The sequence below is a fragment of the Oreochromis niloticus genome, linkage group LG20, assembly GCF_001858045.2.
Source record: "Oreochromis niloticus isolate F11D_XX linkage group LG20, O_niloticus_UMD_NMBU, whole genome shotgun sequence".
Taxonomy (NCBI): domain Eukaryota; kingdom Metazoa; phylum Chordata; class Actinopteri; order Cichliformes; family Cichlidae; genus Oreochromis; species Oreochromis niloticus.
In genome coordinates, this window is record NC_031984.2 from 4,930,966 (window position 1) to 4,958,542 (window position 27,577).

General features: G+C 41.6%; 2 protein-coding genes across 5 annotated transcripts in view; one reads left to right on the forward strand and one right to left on the reverse strand.

Moving 5' to 3' along the window:
• Positions 1–14,411, forward strand: zgc:113363 (myoD family inhibitor domain-containing protein). 4 transcript variants are annotated; one of them, XR_002057665.2, is made up of 6 exons: positions 1–133; positions 4,765–4,892; positions 6,337–6,471; positions 6,560–6,778; positions 8,741–10,284; positions 10,394–10,532. XR_002057665.2 is itself a non-coding variant. In XM_013265638.3 (5 exons), the coding sequence occupies exons 2-5, from the start codon at positions 4,766–4,768 to the stop codon at positions 10,672–10,674; spliced, it is 762 nt and encodes a 253-aa protein (XP_013121092.1). In that variant the 5' UTR covers positions 1–133; position 4,765; the 3' UTR covers positions 10,675–14,411. The 4 variants fall into 4 exon arrangements, 3 of the variants coding, with proteins under 3 accessions (XP_013121092.1, XP_013121093.1, XP_005462520.1); XM_013265638.3 differs by lacking the exon at positions 8,741–10,284 and having other exon boundaries at positions 10,394–14,411; XM_013265639.3 differs by lacking the exon at positions 8,741–10,284 and having other exon boundaries at positions 6,365–6,471; positions 10,394–14,411.
• The window catches only part of tfe3a (transcription factor binding to IGHM enhancer 3a), a 16,222-nt gene continuing 2,654 nt past the window's right edge, over positions 14,010–27,577 (reverse strand). The window contains exons 2-11 of the mRNA XM_003457631.5: positions 27,234–27,332; positions 27,064–27,123; positions 26,778–26,949; positions 26,195–26,359; positions 24,331–24,429; positions 20,543–20,663; positions 19,324–19,380; positions 17,591–17,666; positions 17,115–17,262; positions 14,010–17,001 (exon numbers count right to left, since the gene is read on the reverse strand). Of these exons, the coding sequence (XP_003457679.1) occupies positions 16,600–17,001; positions 17,115–17,262; positions 17,591–17,666; positions 19,324–19,380; positions 20,543–20,663; positions 24,331–24,429; positions 26,195–26,359; positions 26,778–26,949; positions 27,064–27,123; positions 27,234–27,332 (1,399 nt within the window). The 3' untranslated portion in view covers positions 14,010–16,599. The remainder of the gene's footprint in view (positions 17,002–17,114; positions 17,263–17,590; positions 17,667–19,323; positions 19,381–20,542; positions 20,664–24,330; positions 24,430–26,194; positions 26,360–26,777; positions 26,950–27,063; positions 27,124–27,233; positions 27,333–27,577) is intronic.

Genomic DNA, 27,577 nt, shown 5'->3' on the forward strand with positions numbered 1-27,577 from the left:
GAAGCGGAGGAGGCGGTGGTCTTCACACACATGTGAACGCTGCACACAGAAAGACAGCAAAGTGTTTATTCAGACGCGGCACGACATAACTGACGAATAAAAAGGAAGAAAGAAAGAAAGAAAGAAGCTGCAGGTGAGAAACTTCTCTTTATTTGTCCGTTTTCTCTCTGCGATTAAGTGACTTCCAGGATTTGATATTTAACAGTTTTTTAAGGTGTTTTAAAGACACCTGCATTTCACTGAAGTGTGTAATAATAACAAAATGGATACGTAAATTTATTTAACATCTCAAACTGAGAAGTCATTTGAAAAAATGTGAAATAAAATATCTCAAACAGCTGAGTAAAGCTGTTGTTTTCCTGATTTACATCACAAATTAAACAGCGAATGCATCATTAAGGCAAAACAGAAGCCGGCTTTGGGCTCTTTATGTGTATGAATGTTTGCAGCGTTCAGGTGACGCCTCCTGCAGACTCACCTGTTAGAAACATAACTGTACCTGAAGCTGGGAGCTAGGATGAACTCATACTGACATAATCCATAATTATTAACCTTCAGATGATACTTGAGCAACTAAAATGACTGAGTGTGGTCATCGATGTCTCCACTATATTTTATACAGGTATATAATTGTAAAGGCTCTTTAAAAGTGTTTCTCATGCCCGTATAAGTTCCCTTCATCTATGACCGACACTCTGAAAAATTTCTGAAATGTTGTTTATCGCAGTTTTTCGACTCATTTCCACGAGCTGAGCAGTTTCACTCTGGGTCTCGGTGTGTTAGCCATGGTTCACTGCAGAACATCACAGTGTTCTGATTAGAAGTGGAAAAGTAAACTCAAAGCTTATAATGGTATTTTTTTAAACAGATTTCACATAACCTATCCTTATCTTTACCACACGAGTGACCACATTTCCGTAAAGACATCTATAACAAGTTGTGGGAGGCGTTGAATCCAGCTCTCAAAGGGTTGATGATTTTGGATTACACTCACCGCTGTTACGCCGTGTTGTTTAAACGATGTATGTCAGCAGAGATTTTCAACTTCAGTGTTTCATTCATTGAGCTCTGATGTGAAACTGTGAGCAGCCAGCGTGATATCATGTTGTTGTGTTTGGATGGGTGGTGCAGTGGTTGGCCTCACAGCATGCAGGTCCTGGGTTAAAAACCAGCGGCTGGGGCCTTCTTCTCGTGTCTGTGTGGCTTCTCTCCAGCTTCCTCCCTCAGACACGCGTGTTCAGTTAACTGGTGAATCTAAATTGGCCAGAGGTTCTAATGTGAGGGGAAGGATTGTCTGTCTCTTGGTGTTAAACTGCCGCCCTGTCCAGGGTGTATACCCGCTCACTCTGTGACAGCTGGGACAGGCTCCAAGAGGTGAAGAGAGTAGACGGGTGGATGTTTATATTACAGATATGATGATACTGTAAATATTTGTGTGATTGTTCTCTTGGTATCTGGTTGCAGAGTTTCCACCTCCTTACAGTCATAAAGGAGTTTCACTGATATTCATAATAATTGTGAGGTGAGAGTCTGATGCTGTCTCCAGCCTCGTCGCTGATCATGCAGTCTTTTGATTATTAGCAGAGCGGGACTTTCCCACCATCCATCAGAGCCACATTCATATTCACATCATGGCTGGACTGAAGGCTTTAAGCACTCAGTGCATGCCTGGATCATTGAGTTACAGACCACTGCACACGGATGTTTCATGCTCCACAGCCAATCTTTTGATTTCTTTAGTAATTTAACACACACACACACACACACACACACACACACACACACACACAAGCTCGAAATCATTACAGAGAGCGCTGGACCTCATGGGAAAATCAGAGAAAACCCACAAAGAGGCTAAAAATATCTGCTGATAAATGATGCAGCTCAAGCTTATTTAAGATGCTTTTTATAAAGTTAATATTTTGTTTAATGCTAGTGTCCTTTTCCCATCTCTCACTCTTCTCCTCCTCCTCCTCTGTCTCCCCGATAATCCTCGCCTCCTTTTTCTCCTTTTGCAACACAAAAAGTTTTAAAAAAAAATTACAGGTGTAGGATTTACCCCGAAGAGAAAATTCTGCCATTGTTTCTTAAAGATTCATCTTTTTTCTGTGCAATAAAAAATAAGATAAAAGCTCATAAATAAATAGAACAGAATAGAGTTTATTTTGAACATGTAAATATAACTAAAATAACCAGAAAAACAAAGTAAAGACATCCAGTGGTCATGAATATCTCTACATCCAAACAATGTTTGTGCTCTTAATGGAGCAGGATGAAGTTTACACCTGTTTGTTTCTACCTCCTTATTTCAAATTCTATAATTTGCAAATTAATGATCAGAGTTCGACATATAATCTCACAATACACATGTTTAACTACATACAAGTCTACACTCATATACGGTACATACATAAAACTATTTAAGTTCAAAAACCAAAACAAGAAACAACATTTTTACGTTGCTAACCACCCTGTGATCAACACCCCACTAAATCTCTGTGCCTCGTGAAAATAACCTCTTTTATATTTGTTTTATATGGCGTTGTATCTATGTGACAAATACCTTAATGAATACTCTAAGCCTCGGTTACTCTCGCCTTGATCTATAAAAATGAAGACGAGGCTTCAACAGAACACAGAGCAGCTGATTTACTCTTACAGCAGGAATCTTAATCCCTTCACATCCACCTCACTTTTTCTCTATAAAAAGACTAAAAGCTCGGCAGGATTTAGACTTTTATGGTGAAAACAGTGTTTGGAAAGCAGGAAGACATTCAAGAAGCTTGTGATGACAGGAAAGGTCAGCTCTCCCAGTAAAGCTGCTGTGGCAATGTTCAAACTGCTGGGATGGTCAAATTCAAAGTACACCCGGGGAAATCAGCTGATTTTTTAAATTTTTTTGTGTATTTGTTTGTTTTTTCATGTTTGTTGAAGACATTGTGGGGCGACCGTGGCTCAGGGGATTGGGAAGTTCATCTGTAACCGGAAGGTTGCCGGTTCTATCCCCCTGCTCTCTCTGTCCTGGTCGTTGTGTCCTTGGGCAAGACACTTTACCCTACAGCAGGGGTGTCAAACTCAAATACACAGTGGGCCAAAATTCAAAACTGGAACAAAGTCGTGGGCTAACATTAATATTTATTGAAAAAAAAAATCTTCCTCCAGATATAAGAATGAATCTTTTCTTATGGACTCAAACAAGTTTTGCTGAAAAACTGAATATGGAACAAGCAAAGCTTAATACTAAACGATATATATATTAGCTGTATAATACCAGTAGGCCAGCTCTAATAGTAATTTGGCATGGCTTCGCGGGCCAAATTTGGCCCGCGGGCCAGAGTTTGACACCTATGCCCTACAGCCTACTGGTGTTGGCCAGAGGGGCCGATGGCGCGATATGGCAGCCTCGCTTCTGTCAGTCTGCCCCAGGGCAGCTGTGGCTACAACTGTAGCTGCCTCCACCAGTGTGTGAATGTGAGAGTGAATGAATAGTGGAATTGTAAAGCACTTTGGATGCCTAGAAAAGCGCTATATAAATGCAATCCATTATTATTATTATTCAAACTTTTACCTTCATAAAGTCGCAGCCTGAGGAGAGAGGCCACTGCAGAGAATCATGGGACGTTTCATGTTGATGTTAATGTGTTAAGTTACAGCGTCAATGCCCATATTGTGGTTATGTTGTGTTGTTGTTCATTTATGATGTGAACTGCTGTGTTTTCTTGCTTCTGGTTGGGTTGAATGTGTCTAGTGAGGGCAGCCATGACTGAGGCTGTGACAATTAATGACCTCTGGTCACTTTTCCTGCTTCTTCATGTTCGTTACTGCTAACACACCTGCAATCTTGGACGTTGAGTAGAGTAGAAAACACGCGGGTTTGAAATACAGACTGAAATCTCTGTGTCACATTTTGTTTTTCCTGTTGAGTTCGTCACAATTTTTTTTTTTAAATTTGCAATGTAGGCCATGAAAGTACACTGTGTTTTTTTTAGCTCTCAAAATCTGTTTCTGAGCACCAGTATCATGGAACAAATCGTAGTTTCACCAGAAAAACTGAACCAGTTTAGTGTGACATGGAGGAACAGAAAACAGTTATTATAGTTTAACTATACTAACTAAACTAAACTAAACTAACAACTAATATTTTCAATATTAACCCAAACTAACTGAAACTTCACTAAGTTGAAAATAATTAAACAAAACAAGTATAATAACAAGACATTCTACCCTGGATGTTTGATGGGTTTTTTGCTGATAATTCACTGGAGAAAATCTCTAAAAGTGCATTCTGGGTACATTTTAAAGGCTTGTCTCACCGTAGCAAATGAAACGTCTCCTTCTTACCCTTTATGCCAGGGTCGTCCCTCGTGTGCTTAAAAAGGAAAGTCGACCAGGACAAATGACATAAATTAGTAAGCTTTTAAAGTTTCCCTTTCCTTACAGGTACTTTTACTCCCTGTAACTCTGAATACTTCCCTAGTATGGATGTGCACATTTCCATGACATCAATAAATATGTTATTGTACAAAAACTTTGGGAAGTTTTCTCAGATTTTATTCATTTTAAATGAAATTAATTGGCAGCTGCATTTTAAAGAATATAAAAGACTCAGCTGAGTCAACACGTGGGCAAAAATCCAGTTAAAACCTGTATTTAAAATTTCCACATTCAGTTATCTGCGTCTTAATTTCTGTTCGATATTGTTAATAAAATCCTCACTGATCATATTAGTCACAATTATTCTCCATGCTTTAATTTCTCTGACAGGATGGATGTGACATCACATTTTACTGCATCTAACGTCACTGAAGGCGGAGAAAACAAGTCGGAAAACCAGTCAGAATGCATCACGATCCAACCAACAGCCAACGGGATGCTCCCGCATCACAGCACAGGTGAGACAATGAGAGGGTGTGATGAGGTGAGACAGGATGAACTCAGGGGCAGAGATGGCGTAAACATTAGAAAGTCCCAAAAGTAAAAGAAAAAAACAACTCTGCAGCAAGAGAGAAACCATAAACAGATGCACAAACAGGAAGAGATCTGAGCGATGTGGTGAAGAGAGACCATGGCGTGTCTCAGACAATGGCAGGAAAAATTGGCAACAAGCAGTGGGCGGAAACAAAAGAAAACTGATCTCAAATTCAACCTGAATGACACTGTTTACCAGCTGGATCACCGGGTGGGAAGTATTCAAGAGAGTGACCTTGAATCTGAAATGTCTAATTGCAGCTATAAGAGGGTAGACTGAAGTCAGTGTGGAGAGCCAAAACGACAAAGGCCGTGTCAGGATGGCTCCAAAAGCAACTTTACTGCAGAAATAAACATTTTACAGACTCAACGAAAAAGCATTTTGGTCTCTACGGCTAGTTTTAAAACAGCTGTATGGGGTTTGGTTTTCTTACAGCACCACCGTGCGGATTTTTAAAGCTTTCTTAAGTTTAGGTCACTTTGACTGGAAGTTGTGCCAATGGGCAGCTGTAGGTGTTAGCTGGCTGATAGCGTCACCGCTGCACCATGCTCCTGCTGTTAATGCTGTACCTTGTTATTAGTCACTAATATGCAGATATGTGTCTGTGCTTTGCACCTGTGCAGGTTGTAAATGCAGCTTTCTAACCACGCCTAGTTACATTGGCTGATAACTTAAAGCTAACATGGCAGTAGCTAACAGTAGCTAACACTAACAGTGACACCTCAAAAAAGGGGTCCAAATACCACCGAATGACATCACAGCAGCTACTTTCATCTTTCATATACAGTTTGTGCAAGCATCCAGCTGTCAGCTGCTAAATGTGTGTGACTGTGTGTGTGGGCGGGGCTTCAGTGGGTGTCTGTAACCTTAGTGGAGTGAGCAGCAGAGAGTTTTCAGACTGCCTCCATGTTTCTAACGGCATCACAGAGCCTCTTAAACTCTGACCCGAGGTCAGTTTAAGAGCTTCCGTCTGGATACGCATCCTGTCTGAGAGGACTTCCTGTTTCAGGACACCGCTGCTGTACTTTTCGCCATGAGCTGAGACTTAGAGGCTGGGTTTCCTCCCACTCAATAAGTTCTGACACATAAACAAACCAAAAAGGTCAGTTTCCCCAAAATTCTCCAAACAAGAAATTCCAAAAGGAGCAGCCATATGAAGGTTTTCTGGTGCTTCGGTCTGAGTGGTTTACAAACAAGAGCAAATTCTTGTTAGAGACACAGCTGACTGAAGAGGTTTGCAGGATCAACAAGGAGAAACACCAGGCTGAACTAATGGAAAGACTTCCTGTGAATCAAAGGTTAAGGTAAAACAGGCCGCCCTCTCACCTACACCCAGCTCACCTGGAACCGCTGGTTTCTTCCTGCAGATGAAGCTCCTCCCCCTGCCTCTCATAGGTCAGACGCTGACAGCAGTGATGACTGTTCGACGGACGGCTCCTCCACCAATGACGTCTCTCGACTCCTGCCCGCCCAGCCCTCATCGTCACCGTGGAAACAGAAAGGTGAGTAATTGTATCTGACCGAGTGTGATGTGGCTCAGTTTGACGTCTTGTGTGATGTCACCCGCGATGTCATGTCTCTGTTTCTCAGGTGTGGACAGCTCATCGTCAACATCCCCTCCCCCCGTCTGCACTCCTCCATCTTCCTCCATGAAATCTCCTCCTCCACCTGCCTCTCCGTCGTCCACCTCTAACAGACATCATCATCATCACCACCATCAGAGCACCAAACAGAAGCGTTTATCCTCCACTAAAAGCCAAGCCTCCTCCAAGACAGACGCCGCCCACATTAAGGAGGTCGCTGGAGATGGTGAGACAATCAGCTTGATAGTTTTATCGTTGTGATATGTATCCGATAATAATTTTTAAAAAGACTTTAAAAGAAGGCACCACCTACAACCTGCAGAGCTCATTACAGCCAACCTGCAGCCTTGATGGTCCTCAGACAGTCAGAGCCTTAAGTCCTCTTTGTGAAAAGGGTCCTTTAGTTCATCCACTGCCTGAAACAAGCTGTTTTAGTGCCTCCTCCTTTAAGAAGCCAGTTTTCTTTTAATTGGCTGCCCCTCACAAACAGAGGGTTTAGACGACAGATGGGCGGAGCTTCTGTGCTCAGAGCCCAGACCTGAGTGCCTTAGATGACCATATTAGAGATATCCTCTCTCTATCACATCAAACAGAGTCTACATCTTAAACTTTTAGCTCACAGAGGTTGCTTGTAAATGACGAAAACAAAATAAAGGCACTTACTGAAAACAAATCCATTTCAGCTTTATAATAACATTGGGACAATAAGAGAAAAACGATAATTACAATACATATAAATAAAATGCTTTAACGACAATCAACAACAAACACTTTAATTACTCCGATTAGTCTAAACACTCACAGTTCACTCAGATGCTTTCTATCATCCATTTAGAGCCTTTGTTATGTTTAAGATTTGGAGTCCAGTGCACTGTTATTTTTTTATCTTCTATTATCTTATTAGTACACTGCCCATGAACAGATGTAACAGTATTTATAGCACAGAAAATAAAGGAAAAAATCCTCTTTAAATTAAAAGCATGTTAATGTTGGGAAGGTCTCCAAGGAGTGTTCGGTTTCTCTGAAGTACGGTAGTACAGATGTTCAGCCACTGATTTGTGGACCACTTTGCAACCTTGGGTTTGGTGGTCATTGTCCTAGTTTTTTTAAACCAGAATTAATTGCATCTGGATGAAACTGGCAGGTAACATGTAGCCCCCCCCCTTTTTTTTTTTTTTTTTTTATCGAGCTTATGAAAGTAGGACTGATTAGGAGTGAACGTAGGTGATGGCATTAAAGCAGGGGTGGGGAACTCCAGGCCTCAAGGTGTCCTGCAGGTTTTAGATATCACCCTGCATCAACACCCCTGAATCAAATGCACAGTTCATTACCAGTTCTCTGAAAAACACAAGACATGTTGAGGAGGTAATTTAGCCATTTAAATCAGCTGTGTTGGATCAAGGACACGTCTAAAACCTGCATGACACCGGCCCTTGATGCCTGGAGTCCCCCCACCTGCATTAATGACTTTTGGAATAATATTCCTCTGCATTCCTGTGCTGTAGTGAAGCCATTCCATGCAGTGCACTATGCAGGATTTATGATCGTGAGGGGAAGTCCGTTTGTGAAGCTCTTTGCCTATGAAGAGAGATAGGACTTAGTCATAGACAGAGCCAACAGAGGTGCAGCTCCCCCAAAAAGTCAGAAGAAGAGGATAAGCATAACAGGTATTGGCTGCCTTGGACAGTTTTTTACTGTCTGAAGTTCTTTGCCTAAAGGACCAAAAACAGCTCAAAGAGTAACACATATTACTGGTTGTTCCACTGCCCTGTGATGACAGTGCACAGCTGGTGGTGCAAATGTTTAAATTTTAAGCCAACAGAACCAAAGAGCTGCTTCATGGCTAACATGTTTACTCATTCCTAATCTTCCGAATCGAGGTCTTATTTTATTTCATGATAACTTCATAAAGGTGTTTTGTTGGAATGAAAATGCATTTGCCTTGACGTGTAATGGAGAATGCAATTTTTGGAACATAATTTTTTATGATAGTTTTAATGAGTGGCACATTAAACTGCTGCCAGATTAACAGGAAGGGCTGCTGAAGAGTCTTTGTAGGACGATAACGGTTCTAAACTGCTGCTGTGATCCGACCTTTGCGCTCTAAATATGATGGAACAAAAACAGATCACATATCAGAAAAATGAAAACACTCCCATCTCTGTGTTTATCAGCCGTGCACCTCCAGCATGGAGGTTTGCTTATCTCTGCAGAGCACACACGGGCCGATGAACCCTCCCGCTCCTCCCAGCATCAGCCGCTCTGCTTTCTACCAACCGACTCCCTGCAGGATGACAGGGTGATAGCAGCGCCCAGTGGTCATCAGATCTGTTAGAAGCTCCTCGCTTTCTCTCAAAGCTCAAGTGCCAGAACGTCCTGACTCTGCTCGTATGAGGCCACGTGACAAGAACTTTCTTGCTGCTTCCTGTTGATACCGGCTGAAATTCAGATTCCTACTTCTGATTCTAACAGGAAGAAAACCCACCGCTGGTCTTTACTCTCAACTAAAAACTGTCTGCTAAGATAAAAAACCCTCAGATGAAACTCAATAAACAAACACACAAAAAGACAATAACGTGCTGAAAAACGAAGCTACAATATTTCAAGAATAAAGTCGCAATGTTGCATGAAAGAACAAAAAAAGTCATCATCTCTTAAATCTGCGAAACTAAAAGCCATCTTGTTTAATTTCTTAGTTTTTCCCGAGTTTTTATGCAATAACATCAAAACAATACAATGTGAAAAAAAAGTTACACGGAGAAAAAGTTGTGTTAATGTTTAATTAAGCCACTTGAAATTCATTAAATATGTAATTAGATTATAAAAATGTAAATTTCCTAGAGTAATAATCTTAGTATTCTGAGAAAAAAAGACGTAATTCAAAGAATAACATTTTAACACACGAATAAAAATATGCTGTCAGAATATTTCAAAGATGTTAAAGAATTAAAATAATTCCATTACACTCTTTTTCTGTCATATGTATACCATTACAATGTTCATTCAATGTTACAGTTATTCAAGGGTGTAAAGGATAAATGTGTCATGCTTGGTATAAAGGCGGTGTCGAGAAAAGCCATTTAAAAAGCCAATTTAACCAGGTCAAACTAAATTAAAGGCACATGGGAACAATGGTTAAATAAAGAGACGATTTAACAAAGAAAAGGGAAAAACAAGACTAAATACAGAGAGGGCTGAACGGGTAATTCGACACAGGTGGAAATAATTAAGGTGCAGCAAACAATCTTGAAAGGAAGAAAAGCAGGAAATAAAACCACAGTATAACACATGAGGAAACTACGCTTTGAAGTAAAACAGAAAGTCAACAAAACACAGAAATCTAACACAGAAACATGAAGATAGAAGGCAGCAGAAACTACAAATATCAAGGGCAACTACAAAACTAGCTAATATAGTAGGAACTGTGACAAGATAGGGATTATGTTGACTTTTGATTCAATTCAGGTTTATTTATAGTGCCAAATAACAACAATGGTCACCTTAAGATGCTTTATATTGTAAAGACCCTGCAATACTACAGGGAAAACCCCAACAATCAGCCCAGCCCCTATGAGCAAGCACTTGGCAATGGTGGGAAGGAAAAACTCCCTTTTAAGAGGAAGAAACCTCGGGCAGAACCAGGATCAAGGAGAGGCGGTTCTTTGAAGTCATGCAACGCTACTCTAGTAGAGTTCAAGAATGAGAATGCCGAGCATGAAAGGAGTATTAGAGGTCATTTTAAAAAAAACGTTGCAGTTTAAAAAAAAAAGTGTGCTAACTGCTAACTGATCACCTCAGTGACTGATCACCTGACTTTCTAACCAGTCGGTTGTCTTTGCAGACTGTTGCGCTCACTGTCTCCTCGCCTGTCTCTTCTGCGAGCTGCTGTCCATGTGTTCGGCTGTGGGGGACTGTCTGGTGTGTGGAATGGGCGGAGCCGGGTGCTGCGATGCTGCAGCTGGCGGTTGCTGCTGCTGCTGCGTGGAGGCCGCAGGGGAGGCAGCTTGCACCGAGGAGGCGTGTCAGGCAGTGTTGGATTGTGGGATAATTGAAAATTGCTGCGGCTCGTCCGACTGCCTGGAGATCTGTTTAGAGTGCTGCTCCATCTGCTTCCCAGCGTAGAGCAGCCAATCAGAGAAGAACTACAAAATGATGTCAAGGTGTGCTAATGATGTGGGCTCCAGCACACTTCGCTGACCAGGAAGCCGATTACAGACTGCACTTAACTTGGACTCAGCTGGGTTTGTCTGGTTTGGTTCTCCAAGTCTACGGGAAAAAAAGATTGTTTAGAGTTTTCACCAGAATGAAAACCACAGTTTTTGGTCACTTTTGATGCGCACAAAAACCCACAATCTGAACAAATGTGGGGTTCAGATGATGGAATAAGTATTTGTATAAAAATCTGAGGAACTTTAATATATAGAGGCAGCAACGGTTTGTAGTTTCCACCACAAAAGGTTGAATTAACTTCCTCAGGGATCTCAAATCTGCTTGTCTGCTTGCTGACATTAAAACACATCCACATGTCCAAATGCTCCATTTGTGTTCTTACAAGCAAAGCTGTGTTTTTAAATCAAGGCATCTTGATTTAAAAACTAAACCAGGCTGTTTAGCTCCAACAGGCTGGTCTCCCAGGTGTTACAGTCAAGCACAGGATCCAGGCACCCATTAAAGAAATGATTTAGAAGCTTGAATGGATTTAGAAGTTAGCAGTAAGATAACTATCTAGATATTTAAAGATGAAATGTCATGTTCTGGTGATCATATGTTTACTAAGTCTGTCATAATTAGCCACGACGGGACTACACCTACTCAAAAAGAAGGTCAAATTCTTCCAACAGCAGTAAAAGTATCAGTGTTGTTGTTTTCACATGTGTAAGCAATCCCTACTAAGTAATATGTAGTTACCACATGATCAGATTGCTAATATAAACACAGTAGATTAAGGAATGTATGAAAAAAGTTTAGGTTTAAGTGTCAGCCGTTATGAAAATGAATAAAAATAATAGAAAGGTAGCCTTCATATTGATGTGGCAGCACGTGGGAGTGCTCAAAGGGTGGAGGATGCCAGGATGAAGTGCCAAAAATGGCCTAAACAAAGAGAATATGAGAATAACCAACTTATAAATTAATATATTCATACATGGCTGCATTGTTTGGCATCAAAAACGTATTAGCCGAAGCTTTATGCTGATACCAAAATCTTAAAGGTTGGATTTGTTTGTAGCACTCTGAAAATATTTTATGTTGAAGACGTAACTGTGAGTTGCAGGGTGAATAAATCTTTAGACCACGTTATGAAGCACAATGAAAAGACACAAGTGCCTCTCAAAACACAGGATCACCTCAGGCATCCTACGACTCCACAGACAATCACAGATAAACTGACAGAAAAGTAATCCGCAACGATTCTGAATAATAGTTTAGGACATTTGTCTGATACCAGGATGTTAAATGGGCATATCTGACAGCTTCTCGTGACAGTAAACTCAACATCCGAGCATTTTGGACTGTTGAATGACAGTCAGGTGGACTAATCACACACCTTGATCGCGATTTGTCCTGTGTTACACTGTCACAGCTCCTGGGCTTGTTCAGGTAAATGATTTCTAACCTTTATCAGTGTTACAGTAGTTTTACATTCTCTGGATTTTGTTTTCCTGCTGAGCTGTTGCACACTGCACAAATAAAACTGAGAGTTTCTAAAGCCAGTCCCATCGTGTCTCTGATTGACAGCTCAGCGGGGGGGAGAAGGGCCGGGTGGAGCAGGAAGTAGCTCCTGTGGGGACAGGAAGCGTGTGTGTTTGTCAAAGCAGTGTGCCAGGACGTCCAAACAGGAAGCAGGAAATCACTGGAGAGACAATGGTACCTGACCTCTGACACCCGGGACAGGCCAACATCAAAGAGAGATACATGCACACGTTTGTCCGTTTGTCCTGGTGAGCACTGTGATTGACGTACTGCTTTCCCTGGCCCTGAACCAGAACCTGGATCTAATCTGAACCTTTAGACAGCCTCTGGAGCTCTGACCCATACTTTTCAAAGAGTGTCCCCATTTTCCAAAATGTCCTCACAGCATTTGACCCGGATCATTGTCCCCACGACGGTAGTTAAAAAAGAATACACACGGTAAACAAAACAGCTATGACATTTTCCCACAGACTGCTTCTAAATTCAAACATATCAGTGTTTTTTTCACTGGCAGGTTGATCCACATTTGCTGCTGTCATGTATGAAACAGATCATGTCCTGGAAAAACTAAACTCAAATCCACATGTTTATATAAATCAGGGCCTGGAGCCAGATTTAGCTCTTTGCAAATTTAAATCAAGCCTGTTGTTATCATTTCAGGTTTTGGCCTTTATACTTTTAGTTGATATCAACAAGTAAAAGTATTCCCTATTTTTAATGTGAGTTATAAAATTAAAGGTTAACCGTTTCATCTTTACTTTTTGTTTAGCCTCAAACATTCAGCATTTTTATATAAGTAGGCTGTTGGCTTTATAATAGCCTGCTCGTAAAACTATAATAATCAAGATGCATTAGTTTGCTTGTCTAAATGATTTGATGGTGAAGCAATTTCTGTGGAAACTTTTATTTAAAAAAGCTTTATGCAACATTCTTCAATATTATCCAGAACATTTTCAGGGACAGTAAATTTAACACCCCTGTTCTAGCCTGTTGTGACTGGTGAGAGTGGCACAAGTCATTTATTTAAATACTTAAGGCAAGCAAAGAAATCTGTCTGTATTTCTGTACTTTTGATTGCTTCTTTATCCACACTGAACCCCTACAGCCACTCTTGTGGGTGGTGAAACCACAGGAGAGCTGGCCTCAACTGGCCTCCAACCCACTCCACCGGTGTTTCCTTTATAGAGTTCTTGTGAATCACACTTCATCTGGATGAGGAGGCTGAGGCACATCCAGGACTTGAGAGTTTATGTATCATGCCTCCAATGATTTCCTGTGAAATCATAGGAGAATTTTTGTTCCAGGACATTTTTGTAATGGAGGTTTTTTTTGTTTGTTTGTTTGTTTTTACAGTGCTCTTATAGAACTTTTACTTCATTAAAGCTTCTGAGTACCTCTAGAATAATTCTTCCAATTTCCTGGCATACAAATGGATGTTTGTTATGGACTTTGACAGACTGTAATGTAGGTGTTTTTGTTAATCAGCAGAACGGCTCCCCCTGCTGGACATGAACAGAGTGACTCCTGTCTGGTCTAAGTGTTAGATGCTGTAAAGAGACTGTGTTTTTCTCTACATATTACTTTATTGTAATAGCTTTCAGAACACTTGCACACCTTCTGCTCAGTTTTCTAGATTATTTAAAATAATTATATTATTACTAAAAGACTTTACAAAGTTATAAATGTTGTGAGATTTCTTGTACAAAAAGGACCATCAGTTACTTTTTTTCAGTAATTGAGGAAACACAACACAGAATGAGACAAGCTTCTGTTTAATGATTTATTTCTATATAAAAGTTGGCATGTGAACCTTGATGGATCTATAAAACAAACTGTTAACTGAGAATAAACAATGACAAACTGTACGGTTGTAAACATATGATAAACATAAATGACATAAACATAGATTTTTAAAAAAGAAAAAAGAAATCCCTTTATGAAAGAATAACCTGATCCTCATAACTGAACACCTGACTCTGCTGATCATCATTCAGGTATTAAATCTCATTTCTAGCTGGACACAGGCAGGTTTTCTCTGGCTTACACCTGAAGCAACATTCAGAGATAATTGGTATCACAACAATAGTTACCAACTTTCTTCATTACGTCAGCCTTTCTTTATCAAACTGTGAGCACAGTAACGCGTTTGACGTGTCATTGAGCACCAATCAAGCGACACTGCCTTCTTCTGTGAAGAAGAACGGGTCACAGAGAGCTGTGAAGGATCTGACAAAACTTTATAGTGGTTCTCTAAATACAACCAGAGAGGCATGCTGTCGAATACTGCTAATCTGGTTCCTTCCTAAAGTGAATACACTGTTTATCCATCTGCCAGAAATCGCTTTGACCAAATTTAAGTGATATTTGTGTATTTTCTGTATCAATAACTGAATGCACGTAGGTTCATACAGTCTGTGTTACTGTAACTTGCATTGCTAACAATACATAACAGCCCAACAGGTTTTACTGGCCACACCAAGCTCAGTGTTTTTTCTTGTAATTAAGTTCCTCTTTCCCGTCTTCACCCTTCCTTCCTTCATATTTTCCCTGGTATGAAGGCATGAGCCTGGTTCTGTTGCATATTTTTTACAGTTATAAAGGTAGGGTTTTTTTTCCCTACTGTCGCCAAGTACTGATCATAGAAAGTTGATAGCTTGTGAACTCGATGTATAGTGCCCTGAGATGGCTGTTGTTATGAATATATGCTATATAGTCTTGCTTTGTAGTACACGGCACAGATGACGTTAGCAGGAAAAAATACTATTGTTTGGCCATGATTTAGTATCACCTGGGAAATTCGATGAATGACATCAATAAATGGCCATTATCAACTGTAATCAGTCGTTTACACATGACTAGTCGGCACTCTCCACCACCTTCTCAAAGTCTAAAAGAAGTATCATGAAATTAATGATAAATAGAAGGAAACCAAGATTCCAATGGTGACCTATTAGATGTCAGATAAACAACAAAAACCAACATTTTAACATGGTTAATGTTGGTTTTGGTGCCAAAAATGTGGCAAACTGGTTGAAAATGAAACAAAACTACACACAAACACAAAGATCCCACATGGCACATGAACCGCGGTCTGCAGGCTGTTGTCTGCCATATTTAAGGGAGTGACGTTGGCGGCCATTCGGGCTGATGTTTCTGATGTTTGAGTTGTGATCATGCGGTAATAAAGTAATAGAGATCAGCAGAGATCTCATTTAGCTTGTGTCTCTGTTCCCACATCTTACTAACTTGTCTGCAGTCAGTATTATTTTTCCTAACCAGCATCACCAGCAGAGCTCCTTAAATTTCCAATAAAACCCAGATACATTTATATCAGCGACTGTAACATATGAGGAAATCGTTCCACAAACAAACATAGCTGCTAAGATGACACGATTTTAGCTAGAGCTAATTACATCAAGCACAGATAGCAGCTAGCTCACTCTGTACAGTAGCCAACTAATCTAGCAGGTAGGAGAATATGAACAACAGTATGTAACTACTGTTAGCTTTTAATGCAAGCACGTTTTAACATTAACAGCTAACTCGACAAGTTCTTGTTTGGTAACCTGTCTGTTATAAGCTAGGAGGGTTCCTGAAGACAAAACACCTGCAGCTAAGAGTTAGCTTATAATTAGCCTTAAGCAATGGAAACTGTAACTAGTTTAATTGAAGGCTAACGATTATAAACTCATCAGCAAGGATTTATTGAAGCTTGAAATGTTAATTTGGCTGCTGTATGAGAGGAGTCTCAATGCCAATAAAACATAAAACTCTAAAGATGAAACAAACTGAAAGGAACAGTTTTCTTAAGGATTGGTGGCCGATTACAAAAGTTTCCCTTCTTTTTGCTCTGGACATGGTTTCAAACAGGCAGCGCATATATTAAAAATAAAACTGAATCAAAGTCCTGAAGCTTTGCAGATTCCTCTGATCCAATAAAAATCTCTACTCCGTTTTCCAGCACAGTGATTATAGATTCATTTATATTTACAGGAATTAACTGAGGCACAATCAATGTCTCAGTATTTTGACTACTTTATAAAACCTCCTAAATCCACATTTTTAAAAAGAAAAATCAGGATTCTTTGAGTCTCAGCAGTTCAGGTGAGTGCATGTGAGGAACCTGAACACAATTTTGACACTGGAGTTTGCAACAACAGCTGTGACAACAACACTTCAGGACAAAGGGGAGTCCACTGGAAGACATGCAGCTGATGGTTTCTGTTACACTGCATCACCTTGGTGTGTTTTTTGCTTTGATGATGTCACAGATTGTAAAGTAGTTCCATAAAAAAATTTAAAATGAAGTCCCGCCTTCAGTTCTGGCCAATCAGATCCCTGTGCGCGACGGGGTCATCAAAGATCCTCATCCATGCTGAAGCTGCTCCTCCTGCTGCTGGTCTTCGAGGCTCCGCAGGACAGCAGAGGGTCGGACATCACTCCTGCCCCGCTCCCGTCCTCCATCAGGAGGCCCCCCAGGCCGTGCAGGTCAGTCAGCCCCATGTCAGACATCAGGTCTGGGGAGAAAACGGTGGCGGCTCCCTGAGGCTCATCCAGGTCCGTAAAAGTCAGAGCATCCAGACCCAGAGAGGGAGTCACCAGGGAGGAGGAGGAGGGGGAGGAGGAAGAGGAAAAGGGGTGAAGCAGTGGAGGAGAGAGCAGGGTCTGGGGGTCCAGAGAGGAGGAGGAGGACTTCGGGGGAGGTGAGTTGGAGGAGGAAGAGGAGAGGCCATGGACACGAGCCTGAAGCTCCAACTCCTGCAAAACAAAGAAATTAGAGTTTGTGAAGCTGCAATCACTTCCCTGTGACGGACAAGGAGGAGTCACAGTGGCTCAGACCACCACCACCACACCCCGCCCCCTCTGCTCACCTGTATGCGGAGCATCAGCGAGCGGTTGGTGTTCTCCAGCCTCCTCTGCCTCTCCTCCATGTCTCGGGCTCTGTGCTGTTCCTTCTGCAGCTTGCGGATGTAATCCACCGACGCCTTCAGGATGGTTCCTTTGTTCCACCTCGTCTCACTAAAACACCAATCACATTCAGCGCCTCGTTAACACACGGCAGGATAATGAGGTGCTGCTGCCAACATGTACAGACATGAGTGCTGAACTAAAACTCAGTAAAGTCTGTGTAACAATTTATGTCAAATTTCAATTTCAAATAAAACTTACAAAGATTATTTAAATGGAAAAAGTCAGCTGTATCACTTTAGATAAGTCGACATCTCACTGATTAATCAAGTGCAAAATCTGTGCCTCTCTGTAGTCACTTTGTGTCTCTGCTCTTGTTGTAGTACTGGTACCAGCAGGAGTGTAAGTGTACAGAGTGTGAAGGTGCAGCGTTACTAACGGGTCAGAGGATTTAGGGATCAGAGCTCCGAGTTCTTTGATCCGGTCGTTGATGTTGAAGCGCCGCCTCCTCTCGACTGTAGGAACACATCAACATTATTTTAGCGTGCACACGTCAGTGCGTTCGGCAGCAGTTATACAACTCTGCACGGGAAAAATGTTGCAATAAAAGCAGCAACAGAAGCATTTTGAAACCAAAGGTGACAAAAAACAGGAATAAGAATCAGACAGTCAGCAGATCTCAGGCTTCAGTTAGGACAGATACGCGCCTTCAAATCATCAGACTGCATCAAATTTGAATTTTTACATCAAATATCATCAGATTTCTTTGTTTTCCTTTAGCAATATTGATTGTTTCATTTCCATTCTGACCCTTAAAAGTTCACTTCATGGGGTCACGCACCTCCCCCCACCTCCAGCTGGTGTTTTTTTTTTTAATGAAATGCTCCCAGTCACCAGTTTCACTTCTTCAGCTATGAGAGAACAATCAGATGAATGAGTCTCGATCGGATGTTCTCCACATCTTTTATTACAGAGAAAATTCTCTGTGCTGCAGCAGAGCCGTGTTCTCACATGTGAAGCTGCAAACTCAGGAAGCCGAACTATGCGACGCTCTCTCCTCACCTGAAGTTACCTGCTGCCATCGGGGCGGGGCTCGAGGCTGGCTCCAAAAGTGAGCCAGTCCTCTTTAGACCACTCCTTAGACTTTACAGCACTTAAAAAAGCATCTCTACATCCTGTTACGTAATAAATGTTGGCCTTTCAGTCTTTATAAAAAAAAAGAATGTGGGTGGGAGGATGCTAGGACTTCCTTCTGCTAACTGGAGTCAATGAAGGGGATGCCTAAACTGTTTGTGCTTTTGGAGCATTTAAATTATACTATGTGACAAATATACGACTTACTGTGAGGTACGGATCATCCAGGAGGTTTGTGATATAGTTTTAGGGAGTCACAGTGTTTTATCAGTCTGTGCTGAGCTGATATCTCTGCCTGTGCAGGATACCGGCACACTTCATTGATGCAACTTCCTAACCAAGCTCAGTGTTCACACTGACAATAAACTGGACTTCACTACAAACTCTGAAGCCCCCTACAAGAAGCGCCAAAGACCGCTGAGGATCTTTAACATCTGCTGGATGATGCTCAGGATGTTTTATGAGTCTGCCGTGGACACAACAGACTCAGTAAATGGATCCACAGTCCAGTAACTTTGTGGATGTGGAGGTGACAGAGAGGACGTGTTAGACGGCCACAGCAAAACACTCATCCTGCCACAGTCCACCACAGAACGTCACACCTGTGGCCGTCATACTTCACACCTCCACCTCGTGACACTGTCATGACTTATATTTTTTCTATATTTATCATGATATTTATGATGTGAATATTTAAACTGAATTTAAGATTTAGTAGTTTAATTTGTTTTTAATAATCTTTTATAGAGAGTTTACATTTCTTACTGCTTTTCTTTTAAGACATGTTTTCCAGTCGACTCTGACCGTCCAACATGCTGCGAAGTAGCCAAAGATTTCTCTCTATAGTGGAGTGTGCACCTGTGTCGGCACGAGTACGTCAGTCTGTTTTGTAAAACTGAAGCATGTCAGGAATCAGAAACACCTGAAACCTGCAGGTGTGAATCAGCTCAACATCTGCCTCTGAGATCTGCTGAAAGAATGCCACACAGTAACACACAAATATTTGACTGGCTGCTGAAGTAATACTGCAGTACTCACTGAGGTTGTGATTGTCCTTCTTCTGTCTTTCTTTAATCAGAGCTTTGGCCTCCACCTCTGCAACAACAACATCAAAAATCAATCGCAATCAGCATCGTGAGTTCATCATTAGTGACTTTTCTCTGCTGCAGAAACAGCTGTCAGTTCCGTTTCATATGTTTTTTAATGTCGCTTGTTTTGTAGCGTAGAAACAGCAAAATGTCAGTTTCAGCTTGGACAAAAAGTTCATGTTGACTGAACAGGAAGTTGGAACTGATGATGTGGGAAAATATGAGTGGCTGCCGTGGCCGTGTGTGCGTGTTCAGAGGAAGTCATGATGTTGACTCATCAAAATTAAGAACACATTTTCAGCCAGGAGGAACAAGAGGGAAACACCGAGGGAAACACAGAGCGAAGGGGCCTCGCTCCCGGCGCGCTGGAACGATGCAACGCGACGACAGACATGAATCGTCGTGAAGGAGCAGCCAATCACAGCAGCTCACTCCTGAAAGGAGTCTGTGTTTTACAATGCTTTCATCTGAAAAGCTTTCACGTATACTGTGTTTGTGGTCACTGTGACGCCCCCTGCAGGTGATTTCATGCACTCGGAAGACCTTAAAGTCTAATCAGAGGCTGCAGATATATAAGTACGACTTTCTGTCTGCAGCTCGAGCTCCTGGAAATCACGTACAGTGAAAATGTTTCCCTGTCGAGCTGACAAACATCCTCTTTGATGAGAAGTCTGCAGGTTCACATCCTGACTCAGATTCCCTGAACTGCCAAGTAGCAACTCCAGGGCTGAAAACTGAAGCCAACATAGCAAAACCCAAAGTTGCCGTTCCCCTAATGACCACTTAAAGCTGGCTCCAAAAGCAAGTAAATCCCTACAGACCTCCGTGTTGAAATGTCCAGCTTCAGAGCAGAAACAAACATCTTTACAGCCTGAAACAACAAATGGTGTTGCTGCGAATTGCACTCGCTGAAATGGAATAATACTGTGCAGTGTGGTACTGCACTTCTAACATTTTGTTCATCTGTTAGCACCAATTAACAGCTCGCTAACCAAGCTTGTTAGGTTTAACACTTAGCACTCCCTCCTCATATCCAAGTATGGTTGCTTCTGGCTCCAGAAAGATAGCAACCCAATGGATAAAGTGATGAAGCTAAAGCACAAAGAGTCCACAAGGTCCATCTTTCATCTACAGTCTATGGTATCTGGTAACGTGTGTGTGATATTTACCAGTCAGCTCTCTCTTGACGGCGTGCAGGTTGGCCGGGCAGCTGTTGCTAACGGTAAGCGTAGGCGTGGTGTTCCCGCCGCTGCCACCATACCCGTCCAGCAAGTTCTCAGGATCGGGGAGCTGCATGGACCAATCAGAGCACAGAATCAGATGAGTGACAGGTAGATCATCCCCCCTCCTCCTGTCAACAGCGAAGTCCAGGAAACACACATCCATGCAAAAACACACACACGTCACTCTGGTGAGTCTGAGCAGCTAACCTGCTGTCACAGAGGTCAGAGGTCACAGTTTCTGCAATCAGCTGCTGTTAAATAACATGGAAGTCAAACCTCCAGACGTGGACGGACTACTGAGCAACTGGACACTGAACCAGGAGCCTCCAGTTAAGTGTTCTGCGACAACTGTAAACCCACGCTGAACTAAAACTGTTTTTTTCCTGAGCTCTGTGTAGCGGATGAACTGTGGAGCAGAAATGAAACGTCTGCTGACTTAAGGTCTGACTTTTCTGTCAGTTCTCATCAACTAAACTCAGAAACTGAGGAATCTGCTGATCGAACAGGAAGCCGTGATAACAGCTGGCTCGCAGATAACAGGGACAGAAACAGAGAGCAGCTCCTCCCGGCCTGGACGGTCTGTTTGGGGGCAAATCTCCTCCACACATTTTTAAGAGCTTCATGGACATTTTAGCTTCTTTAGGTTTTCATTTGACACCAAAATACAAAAATGACAGTAAATCAGGGCCTGGCTGTGAGTTTTATTTCACAGTTTTTATATAAATACCCTAAAAAATGTGACAGAGTAATTGATTTATTTTTTTACCTTATTTTATTGTAATTTTAATTGTATTTGGTTACTCTTTGGAACTAAATCTTTACTTACTATAATTATACTGAAAAACTGTACACTGTCAAAGTTTACAAAGAAAAGAGATTTTATAGCGACATTTGAGGTTCAATCGTATCTGAAGTCAAAGGTTTCTAATCAATCATTTCCACTTCTTGGACTGAACTAAAGCTTACAGAGGGGCAGCACCGAGTGCTAGCTGTGCTTGGTGGCTGTGGTTTGTTTTTCATGCGTGATCGTATAAAATATATAATATAAAATAACTCGAGCAATCTAAAGCTCATTCATAATTAATATGAACATCAGGCTTTTTAACTTTACATATATGACAGAAAATACTGGACGAGTGGAACAGCTCCTCTTTAAACTGGGATTTACTACAAATTCAGCTCCCTACCACATAAACCCAGTTAGAGATATCATTAGTTTATGGGTACCCTCGATTTTAACTAAAAGATTTCTTAAAATATGAAATCAGAGCGCATTAAGAGCACAGCCAAAGCTAAAACAGCCTGAAAGAGGAAGAAATGCAAATCTCGTCAGACCACAATACAAACCAAGAAGTTGATCTTTATTAGAGAGGCGGGTGAAATGAAAGCTAACTGCTCACATAATTACAGCACAGAGAAAAGTATTAATTTAGATTAACACATTTCAAATAATGTAATCAGTGTACTGCGGAGAGTAAGACTGAAACTGAAAGCAGCCCAGCGCTTTCTTTTACTGCAGTGACTTAAACTGTAAGTCAGACAACAAATGAGCCGCTGAGTTTATCTTGTGTTGCAGCCTGTTGAGCAGAAACTTCAGTTGAATGAATGCTGACTGACCACCGTGCATATCAACACAGCCCTGCAGCTCAGAGCTCCTCTTATCATCTTTCTAGGAAACGCCAGCTTTCCTTAAGAACTCAAATTTAAACAGCAGGTACTTTCAAAAGAAAAATCTGATTCTGGGCACCAAAGGGAGCAGGAAACATCTGGAGGCTACAGCCAAACTGCAGCAGCTTTATAGAGAAATTACAAGAAAGGTTTCCACAGAATGAAAAAAAGTTAGGATTAAACAGATAAGCCTATAAACGTTTAAAAAGCAGCTGAGAACGATGTGTTTAAAGTATAAAAACAATGCAAACCGGCAGACACAGCATCAACCTGCATGAATAACCCAGTTTTAATCGGTTTTCTCTTTAAGGCGACTCCGCCGCATTTCCTCAATGAGCAGCTGCAGTCCAGAGGTCAGAGGTCAAACTTTCCCCAAACTCAAAAAATACAAGCTGGATATTTTACCTCCGATTTAATCCTCCTCTTCTCATGGTCGGGCAGTAACACCAAAATCCTCATCTTGCTAACTGCACACAAACACACATGCAAACAAACACACACAGACACACTAACACACACACACACAGACACACAGCGAGTCGCTGAGCTGCTGCTGATCTTCCCCTTTCTGTTCAGACGACTGTTTAAAAATGAGGAAACGTCTCTTTAAGAAAGAAAGCAAAAAAAAAAAAAAACTCACAGAGAGCTTTATTATCTGCCTGACACACACACACACACACACACACACACACACACACACACACGCACCGTGTGTCTCCACCCACAAAAACGAGGAAGTCTGGAAAGCTGAACTGATACTCTCTGTCAGCCTCTTCCACCTCCACTGTCACTGCAGCTTCACATACGAAACATCTGCATTACCTCCAGGTTATGGCCAGCAGGGGGCGACAGCACCCACACAAAAAGGTCAGACTGCATTTAGATTACCTTAATTCTGCCTTGATTTTTTGCCTCAGTAATATTCCTGATGAGTTTTCTAGTCTGACATGTTGTCAAACATGTGGCTCGGGGGCCAAAACTATCTCACCAATGGGTCAAATCTGGCCCACAGCAGCTGTACAGCAGTCATTCATAACATGAAAGCCTTCCAGCTGTGAGGACAGGAGTGAAAATATTTGGATAATGAATTAAAACTGAAGTTAATTAATTTAAATGAGATTTAACCATGGAATGAAATACTATTATTGTTTGTTAAAACTTTAAACCAGAATGAAAGCCAAGGGCTGAAGCTGAAATGAAGCTGGGCCACTGAGTTGCTCAAACATTTCTGAGATCCTGATTATTTAACATGACAACCCAAAGACTTAAAAACTTTATTAAAGACTTAATAAAATATATAGAAATATACTGAAATTTCATTAAAAAAAACTAAATTAAAAACATGTGAACTGAACTAAACATGAGTCAGCCTGCAGGGAAGTGAAACTGGACTTTATATCAGAGTATGTAACACAGGAGAGGTCAGCCAGCCAGTGTATCATCCATCCAATCTGCCTGAGCACAACATGAGAAACAAAGGAAGCATCAACTGTAAAGGACAGGTGTTTGAGTGAATGGCACATCAAACAGTAACTGAAGCACCTGGAAAGAACTCCTTTTCACCACCAGCACAAACTCTCAGAAAGAAGCCACGCTCGATTTCAGAGAAGAGATCAAATCTAGAGCGAAACAATAACAAAACCCGGAGTAGTTTTCCACTGCTACACTAAAAGCCTCTAATATAAAAAGCTGCCCCCTGGTGGTGAAAACTCAAGTTACATTTTTGCAGAGGGTAATTTTAAAAAGTTCCTCGTTAATAACTGAACATAGAAAAAAAATGAGGGACCAGGGTTGTATTTCCCAGCGTGACCTGATGGGGGCAGTGTTGCTTGAACTCAGACACGATCATCAGAAGTGGTTTTGTTTGGTTTACTGTTACAGTAACACGTTACAGGTACAGATGGTGTGGTGTTTTCCTTCATGTTGGAGGGTTTTGAGGAGGCGGATGATGATGATGGGGAGGAGTTTGTTTCTGTTTGACGGTTAGTCGTCACATCTTTTAAAAGTAAAACCAGAGAATGCACCGTGTGATGTTTTCGAGTGTGTTTGTGCACGTGTTGCGTTACCGTGTTGGCGAGTTGCAGCTCCGAGTCGATCAGTGTCAGAAACTCGTCGTTCAGGCTCGAATCCAGGCTGATGATGTCATCGACGATGATGTCTTCTACCTGAATGAACCAATCACAGAGCAGATGAGCATTGTGTCACCTCGGGTAATTAGTGTGAATGCTATTTAAGCATTAACAGTACTGAGATCCTAATCTTCATTATTATACTTAATTTGAATTATTCTGTAGAGTCTGCACAGCACACACTCTTTAATGTCTGTTGCCACTTCTTTCTTGGTTACCATGGTGACACCTCCCTACTTCTGACATGACATGTATTTCGTGTTGAAAGCTGCATATTTGTGCTCAGTGTCAGGAAACATCTAAAAAAAAGTCACGCCCTGGTCACTCCTCCTGATGATGAAATTAGTTTTCACTGAATTATGCCAGAAGTCTCAAACCCAGCACCGTGTCTCAGAATACCATATTTTACTTTTCTGGCTGCAAAGAGGCTTTTTTTTAATAAAACTAGTTTTTAAAAATCTGTTGATCTCTGGATAAAATGGGAGTATTTTGTGTTTTAAGGTGACTCAGCGGGAAACGTTGCACGCGAAACTGACTCAGATCCTCTGGAAGAGTCGACTCAGCAGAATCAGACGGGAAGGCTGCTGCTGACTGACTGAATGAATGAAAACAAGTGAAATGCTCCTTTAAACTGTCACTGCAGGTTTTCTTCTTATGTCTCTATTTTGCCCTCTCCCTTCCTTCCTGCTGCCTTTTATCCAGAGATGAATCAGGCCTGGGAGGATGCTTCAGTGCTTAAAATGCATCTGGAGGAGAGAGGAAGATGCTGAAATGTCTTCTAAGACGTGACAAATGAGGCGTGAAACACGGCGAGTATAAAAGCTATGGTGGGAACTAGAGATACTCTTATTGTATGTTGAAGGGATTTAGATAAAACATTCAATGATGTATAAACAGAGAAATGAGAGTTTCAGAAGCTGTCGCTGTGTTGTTGTAGAAACCCACAGCACATGACTTCCTGTTTACCTCATTATGTGTTTCTCACTTTCTAGGTCTGGGTGTCAAAGCACAGCAAGCTAGAAACATTTTTACATAAGACACAGGAGGCGACAGCACTGATACGCTTTGATGTTATATAAGGTGTTTCTTCAGTAAAGCTGTACCTGTGTTTGCATCTTTCCTCTCATTGCACTCTCCACGTTGCAAACCCGGGACTCAGTTCTCCCTCAGTAACCTCAAGCTCATTCTCAGAAATCCCCTGCAGCTTTACCTTTGTAATAATCACATGTGTGCCAACTGTCAACAAAGTTTGCTTATGTTTTGTGGAAATCTATACAGAGGAAATGGCTCCTTTTAAAGCCACCAGACTTTACTGACGAAAACAATCATTTTACTGTGCACAGAATGGGATTTACTCTGAGTGAGTTGAGCATCTTATTTCAGATCCAGGCTAACCCAGTAAAATACCAAAGGCACACAATAACCACCCCAACTGCAGTTCCTCTAGTAGCCACTGGAGGCTCAACCCAAGAGAGAGTCAATCTCCATGGAAATGTCGAAATTTACAGCAGAAGTTTACAACCTGAGCAAACACAGTTTTGGCCTCTCTGGATAGTTTGTTTCATAGCAACTGTGCTGTGGGTCAGTTCTTTTAAAACTCATCCAACTGGATGCCAGGAAGACAAACCAGCCAGTAAAACAACAGTTTTTAAACACTACTTCTGATTTTTTTTTTCACTTCATTTTTCTTACAGATGTTTTTAATAAGAGTTGCTGATACAAAATACCAAAATATACTTCACATAACACGATTCAGTCTAAAAATAAAGCCTGTTTGTTTGTTTACGTTTTTTTTTCTTACTTCCTGTTCGGGGCTCCCGTCCACTGGCTGTCCGAGGGTGGAGTGGCTTGCCACTGCAGCCTGCTGCTGATTGGCTGTCTTGGTGGTGGACAGGTACTGACGGACCTGCTGCCTCTGAGCCTGCTGGATGTGATACCTGGTGGGATTCTCCAGGTGAGTCTGCACCTGAGGGCCAAGAGTGAAGATTTAAAAGACTTAAAATGCGGCAAATGATAACTGTATACATATAAAGCTAGCAGGTTGCGTCCATACATAGTATTTTAGCACATTTTTTAGATTTAACCAATAGATTTTAAGGAAAAGACTTCCAATTGCATCCGCTAATCAGTTTCCACAAAAGCAAATAAGATTTAGAAAGCTAACAAATCATCAGACAATAACAAACGGCTATCTGAAGGGTGTGCTATGAAGCGCTGATTAAAGGGTTAGCCAGGTATGTTTAGCTTTAAATACGTTTTATATTTGTTTGCATATTTAAAACAATAAATGTAGTAAAAGTCAAAGTCGATATTTAATTTTTTTGCGCAGTACATTCACTGGCGTCTATTTTCTGACACCTCTCTTTTCGGTTTACTCTGCATACCTTTAGCACCTCCACGGGGACCTGAGCGGGAGGTATGCAGGAGGAGGGCACCGAGACGCAGATGGGCGAGGAGGAGTCGGAGAAGCGAAGCAGCTGCTGCTGCTGCTTCTGCGCCTCCTTATGCTCCTCCTCCAGAGCCTGCTGACGCATTAGATCCTGACGCATCAAAACCCTGCAGGAGGAGTAAGGAGGTGGAGGTTATCGTCAGCGCTTGTGAGAGCGCCCTCTGGAGGACAGAGCGAGAAGCGAAGACAGGAACGAAAGAAGAAGTGGGGGAGCTGCATACCTCGATGACATCACTGACGGCAGTGAAGAAGATGAAGAGGAGGGAGATCCTGCTGATGAACTGAAGACAGAAATGACAGCACACTTTAGTTATCATAATCAACAGGTGGTGTAGGTGGTGTTGGAGGGGTCACCTGTAGACCCCATACTCAGAGGTCAAAGGTGTGTTACCTGATGCTGATTGGCTGACTCTTGATTTCATAGAAGGTGTCGCAGTCAGATGGCAGCAGATTGTCGACCTCGATGTCAGCAACGATCCCAGACTCCACTCTGAGGGGCAGAGACAAAAATCAACCAATCAGCAGCCTGAGAGACAAACACAATTATCCAATCAGCATTTAAACCAGCATTTTTCAATGTACAGGAAAGAGAGACAATACATTTGGTGCAAGAGCCATCGTCATTTCCACCTTGTTACAATGATTAAATTGTGTGCGCGCTCCTGCTTATCTGATGTTTTACCTCCAAATTTAATAGCTCTTCATATGTTCAGTTTGGAAACAAACGAAAAAAAA

Excerpts from the sequence above, each read along its gene's own strand:
- zgc:113363 (XM_013265638.3), top strand. The coding sequence starts at position 4,766 with ATGGATGTGACATCACATTTTACTGCATCTAACGTCACTGAAGGCGGA. Across the intron at positions 6,472-6,559 it reads GTCACCGTGGAAACAGAAAG|GTGTGGACAGCTCATCGTCA; the intron begins GTGAGTAATTGT and ends TCTGTTTCTCAG. Across the intron at positions 6,779-10,393 it reads TAAGGAGGTCGCTGGAGATG|ACTGTTGCGCTCACTGTCTC; the intron begins GTGAGACAATCA and ends TTGTCTTTGCAG.